This window comes from Nicrophorus vespilloides, unplaced genomic scaffold (genome assembly GCF_001412225.1).
Source record: "Nicrophorus vespilloides isolate i.1.1-1 unplaced genomic scaffold, Nicve_v1.0, whole genome shotgun sequence".
In the NCBI taxonomy this organism is placed as follows: Eukaryota; Metazoa; Arthropoda; class Insecta; order Coleoptera; family Silphidae; genus Nicrophorus; species Nicrophorus vespilloides.
The window spans coordinates 114,739-122,316 of NW_017095764.1; the positions used below are offsets into that span (position 1 = coordinate 114,739).

General features: G+C 32.2%; 1 protein-coding gene across 1 annotated transcript; it reads right to left on the minus strand.

Moving 5' to 3' along the window:
- Positions 1-551: 551 nt before the first annotated feature.
- On the minus strand, positions 552-2,459 carry LOC108562656 (zinc finger protein Elbow). The gene is made up of 2 exons (XM_017921073.1): positions 2,135-2,459; positions 552-2,042 (listed from the first exon to the last, which is right to left on the minus strand). Exons 1-2 carry the CDS (start codon positions 2,435-2,437, stop codon positions 801-803), a joined length of 1,545 nt encoding a protein of 514 aa, XP_017776562.1. The 5' UTR covers positions 2,438-2,459; the 3' UTR covers positions 552-800.
- Between the last annotated feature and the right edge of the window lie 5,119 nt (positions 2,460-7,578).

The following is a 7,578-nucleotide window of genomic DNA, read 5'->3' on the forward strand; positions in this document are numbered from 1 at the left end:
ATTAAAGAAGGAGCGAAGACAGCCCAGCATGCATCAACACCCCAAGGACGGTGTTTTATTATTGTTCTCGAGTGTTCATTTTCCTCTTCTTTCTTTCTTTTTTTCATCATTTCGTTATTCTAACGTATCTGTATTTTGGTAGGAGAAACATAAACACAAGGAGATTAGTATTAAATAACTTTAATGTTTAAAAAATAATCAGAATCAAAAAACATCAACACATTCTCGAGTAGTTCAAAAGAGTTTCAACAATTAAAAATAAAATAGAGAAAAAAAAAGTTACAACAACAAACAATCTTTCGAACGTTTCGTTATTATTATTACACATGATATGGAATATATATTTCTATATATATATATATTTATATATAGTATTTGAAACTTTTGGGAGAGAAAACGCAAGGATTTTCTAGTTTCTGCTTTTTAAATAATAATAAAAACAATAAATAATAATTTTTCCTTTCTTTTATATAATGAGATCTGTACAGAAATATATAATTTTTTATATATATATACACTGATTTTATCAGATGCGTTCAATTTTTTTTTTCATTATTATGTACAAAAAATGTTCAAACAATAGGATTTTTTAGCAGTCTAAAATTGTACAGATTATTATTAAAAATTAATATCACACAGTCAAGTTCACGTTGAAGGTAAACACCGCTGGAAACTCACTGATTGTTCTCTTCATTATTATTTTTTTTATTTATTTTTTATAATTATTTCATTTTATTTATTTTTTTGGGAAAGTGAAGACTAGTCGAAAAAAGTCTGTTAACACAGTTTTGGTTTGCAGTTTAGGGGTGCATTCCTGGAGCTGCTCCTAGCCTGGGACCGTATATTGAGTATGGGGAAAGATACGGATTAAGTCCGGGATGGGCCAGAGGATAAGAGGCTAACGGAGAAGAGGTCAAGGATGGTGGCAGGAGAGATGGTTTGCTGTAGGGATGGTAACGGGGGTTCGCGAGAGGGCTTAGTGGTGGTGTCGGGTAGGTTCTGTGGAGGAGAGGGTGATTCGGAGGAAGACCGGGTGCACTTAACATCGACAATGGTGAACTGGATTCGGACACTGTGCTCGTGTGAGTCCTGAGATGGGTCAAGAGTTCCTCGGAGCTGGAGAACCTCTTGCCGCAATAGGCGGCATCTCCGGAGATCCAATTGCATACGTAGGGAAGATGAGAAGCGGCGGCGAGTGCGGCCAACTGGGCATGGGCATAAACTGCGGCTGCTGAACTGGCACTCATGTAGCTCGGTTTCGAGGTGGCGTGGTCGCATTGCGTGCATCCTGCTGAACATGAGGTCGGTGTTTTCGGTCCGGCGCTCGCCGGTCCCAACAGATGGGAGTTCAGACTGCATCCAGTGCAGTAAGGATCCCTGCAGAGCGGATCGCTCGGGCTCTTCATCCTCGCGTAATTCAAATAAGGATTCAGACCGCTCGCTTTGAGTGCGTGATGCTGAGACATCAGATGGCTACTGGTCATTAAATCCATTCCAAGTGGTAGCGCGGTCGGATGGTAAGCACCCAAGTATGCGGAGGTTGGCGGCATGCCCGGCTTGAACGTTCCCAAAGGAAGATCTTTAACTGCTGGATCCGAAGACGAAGATGTAAGAATACTCTGGGTCGCACTTAATTTCACACCGACGGAGGTTGGAGGACTGATAGTCCTGTGATCACTGATCTTCGACGGCGAAGATTCTTCCTTCTCATCCACCTGACTTTTCGGGGATTCCCTCAACGATGTGGCACTCTGATTACTGTTACACCTGACACTTTTGTTGGACGCAACCGGGGTACGAACGCGGTTGGACGCTGACCCGGACCGCTCCTCAGGGGTCTTCGACTTTTCGCGGATGTTCTCGTACGGCTTGAAGTTCGCCTTGTGCGGTGACTCCGGCTTTCCGGACTTATCCTTCCCCAGGTCAACAACACCTTTGGACTTCTTGTCTCCACTTTGGATCAGCTTGGAGTTCGGGCTATCCGCTCCAATCTGGCTGCAAGTTTGCGCTAGCAGAGCCAAAGGACTCTTCTTAGCATCCAACTGTAAATTAAAAAAAAACAATAAATTAATAAATCAATCAAATAAAAAAAAAAACAAAAAAATTAAAAAATCACTTTTTTAAAAATACTTACAGTAGTTGGAAGAGGAGTTAAATACTCCGGTCGGAGATATTGATTACTTGAAGTAATCATCTTGTTATTAGAGAAAGTTCTCAGAAGCTCTTGATAAAAACTTTGATTTTTTTTTAGAGTTTGGATCTTCGAAGATAACTGTTTTTTTGTTGGTAAGTAATCCGTCACGAATAGCGAGTGAGAGTATCTGCAGGAGCAAGCACAACCTTCTACTAAGAACTCGAGAGCATGACTAACGTTCGTTCGGATAGTCCGTGCGACAGGCGCGCAGTCAACTGAGTGTGACGTCACGCGTCTCTTCATCCCCACTGCTTTGAGCTTTGACACCCTCGACCGCAGATCACTGTGTTATTGCTTCTTCTGTGCGCCTGTCGGCACCCCCTTTTTTTGTTTGTACCAAGGGACGCCGTCATACCCTGTTCCCTTAAAATTTCTAAACAATTATCACGTATATCCGTATCCTTATTGTTGTCGTGTTTTATATTATGGGATCTATTGCAGTGCTTATAAACCATACTTAAATATCCAGGTTGAAAAATAGGTAGTAAATTCAAATACTGATGCGAAGTTGCATTTTAATGATACAATACAATACTTAGAATTCGAATGATCTACAAATATATAATAAATTTAACTTTATTGTTCATATTTTATATAACATATTTACGATTTAAATACTATGAAATACCAAGTTCTGCGAAAATAATTTTAAAATATTTCAAAAACCTTATATACTCAATTTACAATATTTCAACTACTATTATATATTAAATAAAATTGATTAATTGTATATAAAATCACAAACTTTAAAAACTTTTTGTTACAAATATTTCTGAAATAACAATTTTAATGATAATTTGTATGTAATAATAATACATTGTCTTTTCATTACAAATTTCAATTATTTCAATATTTTTTTAAAAATTGTAGAAATAACTACAGATATTAACTGTAGTTTTTTTTCTACAATTTTCGTCTAAAATGAATGAGATAATGATGAATTTGAACTTTTAATTTTTTATATTACTCTGAAAACGTCTTACAGTTTATATACAGAAATGCCTTCCATAGTTCGGATTCGTATAGTCCGAGTTGAAAATTTCAAAATTTAATTTAATTGATAAAATAAAAATAAATTCTCAAGAAACAGTACACAAATTGATTCTTTTTATACAGAAATAATAACTTTTATCCGATTACCTCGATTAGTCCGGTATCAAAGAAATATTTGCGGACTTAGTACTTAGAAAAAATACAAGACATCATATTCTACCACGAGTTTCTATTTCCTAAAAGATTTAGTGAATAAGTCTAAATTGTAACACAACTATAAACTTAGATATAATAAATCTAAATATTTATTAAACATTTTTTCCTATAGACAATTCAATTATGTAATATATTTATTGTAATATATTTGACACAAAATGTTGTGTTCATTTGATAATTATATAGTGGAATATCAAATTGTGTGATGAAATGTTTCACTAATTACAAACAAGTAATTGTCATACAAATTATTTTTCAAACATGATTAGATTTACTTTTTTTTCAAAAAAAATTAAAAGACTTTTTAAATGAATTAAAAACATTTATGATATCTTTATGAATTTTTCAGTTATTTAATTTTTCTAAATTCAATGTAAATGAATGATATATTCCTGAATTAATAATTAGTCTTGGAAATATCGTTTCATAGAGTTTATTTATTTTTTGAAAAATAATAATAAAACTATTTTGTAGATTGAAAGTATTTAATTGACGACAGTGTGAAAGAACCATTAACTTTTGAAATTAATTTAATTCACTTATGAGATGGTCATGAATTGGTGCATTGCATTTATATTACTTGTTTTCGTTAGGGTAAATGTAAATGCGTCATATATTTCAGTATAAATGGGTCCTGGATGCATCGTAACAATGTCCACCCTTAAGCAGTTAAGGGCATCGACAGCTGATGACAGTGTGCGTTTTTTTTTTGCTTTTTAGTGTTCGTCCTCCAATTCGATAGGGCGTAAAAAGAGCATTCCGGCAATTGCGGAGGTTTACGCGAACGGTCCCCGGGGTCCGATCGAAGAGGGTCCTTCTCTCATCCCTCTCGTCCTTGCGCTCGTCCGCAAATCCTTCTGGCCGTCCGCCGCGCCAGCACCTAAGGGTCATACGTCTTGTCGAAGCCAATCAGCCGTGATTTATACGCGTTTCCAGCATCCAGAATCCCGCAGCATCATCAACATCGACCCCGAATGGACCGACCGATCGACCGCCGATGGATAGATGGATGGAAGGATGGATGGACGGATGGTTGCATGCACGTGCACCTCGTTTTTCGATTATTATCTCACCGCTGAAATTCTCCTTTCATATCCATTTCATCGCGCTATCTGATCGTATCGATTACGGTAGCTCCTCTCTCGTTATTACGGAATTTAATTATAGTTCATAAAGCTGCTCTCTCTGCTCTCCTTTCATCTATTTAATACCCAATATTTCATTCCGTCTATACAGAAAATCTCGCGCACATCAATCTAATTTTAATAAATAAACATAATAGGGAATTCATTTATCCTTCACTCTCCCCTACACATAAGCACTCATACAAGTAGACTCCTTTGATTTATTAATGACGTCCACTGTTTAATCTTCCCGCTGAGTTTCCAAAAAAAGTAATCACATTCGTTATACTAATCCAATTTTATAGTAACCCCACAAGCTTAAAACGTTTTATCTATAAATAGTGACTTTTATATTCACAACAATAATTATTAATTCTATATACACAAAAAAAAATCTATTCATTCGAAAACGTACGTTCATATACACTATCAATATTTATGTAATTAAAAGTAACGTTACTAATTGGTTTTGCCGGAATTTAAGTTGAATTTAAGTCAGTTTTAATTAGGTAGCTACGAAGTATCCATCCATCCAATTATGAAACGTATTATTGTGATAAAAATTAATCCTCCATGAGCATAAACTTCCATTTATATTGTAAGGTGTGCATTATGTATACGTTTTCTTAAAATGCGAACGAAGGTATGAGTTGTCTATAAACTTTTTTATAATTTTCCATGAGGAAACTTCATGCATAAGTTTATTATCATGAATACGCATAATCTAGTTAATTGATTCCACACTATTAGAAACCGCATTAATCGAGGTCTTATAAATGCATAAAAATATACAGCATAAAAAAAGATCATTTATTTATAATTTTTGTTTAATACTGTTTTAGAATTGAGTTTGTTCTGAAGTTTTCAAATCGTACTATACTGAATCCGCACTAATCGAAGGCGCAGTATTCGAGGTATTGCTATGCTTGGAATCAATGAATATTGTTAAAATTTCTGAAATTGTAATAACAAATGACCATAATCTAAGAAGATATTCAATGTATATTTTGAATTTCTTGACGCCACTTAGAAGTATTTCAATTTAAGATCATACCAAATATTTTTAGATTTTAAACCTGATTTTTCTCTCTGATTAAATTCATATAAATATATTTAAATAATTAAGAAAATTTTAATAATTCGTTTAGAAGATTCTTAAAATTTTATGTATATTTCTTTTTTTAGTACCACTACCAATAATATTAGTTTCACTGATAATAAAAGACACTTCTTTGAAGATTTATTTTTATTACATTTCTTTATGTTTTATTTATATATCGCTTTTATCCTTCCTCCTGATTAATTTATTTCACAAACGTTTCTTTCGAAAATGCCATTGATTAAGTATGCCATTAAAATGTTAAATTTATTACGTGGAATTTCAATAATTACACAAGATACAGAAATTAACGACGGAATCAGAGACGATTCCTTTTTTTTATTTTATTTTTTTTGTTTCTTTTTTATTTTCGAATATTTATTATAACACAAATCATTCAGCAATGATTAGCGCAAGACAAAGGGGAGGAGGATTTGACACTATTTGCATACAATCCGAATGCTTCATTCGCCTTTACCATTTTTCTTTTCGTGAAATCCATCCGACAATTCTGTGACCTTATTTTTTGGCGTAAACATCGTTACTTATGAAACATTTATCGCCGAATTATTCTGTCTCTTTCTCTCTTTTTTTATACGTCTGATGTTGCTGTTATGTTTTAAATTCTCCGCTAATTTATTTATTCCTTTATGGTTTATTTATTCTCATTGAATATTGAGCAAGCCCACTAAAAAAATATAAATAATAATATAGTAATAAAACGTAACTTCTCAGAAATCCGAAATCAAGTGAATCAACATTCTACGAGAGTTTTATTTTTATCATCATTTCCAAACCAAATCGCATTGCGCAATTATGAAAGCTAAATGTTTTTGAATTCTGGAATTTCGCATATTCTTTATTGGATATTTTTATTGTAAAAACGTTTTCAATGTACTTTTCTTCATCGATTTAAATTTTATGTTACATATTTCACGGTAATAATACAACGATGCATAGTGCGCACTGTTTGAAACCGCTCTAATCAAAGACATTTTTTTCTGTCTATTTTACTTTCAAATAATATAAATTCATATAATAATATTATATTAAGAATGATCACCCCTGCAATTACTTTATTTGTCACAAGTTGTTTAACTTCAAATATTTGGGTATAAAATATCTGGTATTTGTGTTGCAATTATATGGAATATTTTTTGGATTGATATTGATAGACATGGAATAAAATTATATACTACTTATTTCTGGAAGTAAATGATTTACGTAATTATCAACATATTTTATACGATTCAGCACAACAAATGTATTTAACTCAGGTAACTTAATCAATTTTACTCTAATTTTGTCGAAGATTTATTAATATTTATTTTTTTTGTTCATAATATGTTAAAAATTAAAAGTTTAAGATTTAGGTCTTTTATTAAATTTATTATTTGTAACAATTTTTCTTTGAAAAGATATAATATTTCGTATTAAACACCAAAAGCATTTGAATATTTATCAAAAAAAAAATATATTTTGAGAATTTGTAAATAAATTATATTCTGAAAAACGTTGAATATGATATTCTTCAAGAAATACATAGATATCTCGATTAGTGCGGATTATTGGTTCTGTCAATATTTGGCACTATATAAGGACACACAAATCAAGGACTTTAAAACCTCACAAAATTAAACAGCATGAAAAGGGTTTGTGTATAAAAATATTTTGTGTACTATTTTTTTAGAATTTCTATTTACGTTAAAATTTAGTTTGGTTTGAAATTTTTTGACTGATTAATAAATTATTAATAAGTTTACAAGTAGATCACTTTTTAGCAAGAAAACTCTATTTTAATAAGTGGACCACATCTGTTGTATAAGATAAAAAAAAAACATATTTAAAATTTGCAAATATATAAGTAATACTAAATAGTAATATTAGATATTTAATAAATACTGTTTGATTTATTTCTATTTATATACAATGCAATAAATTGTGAAGCAATT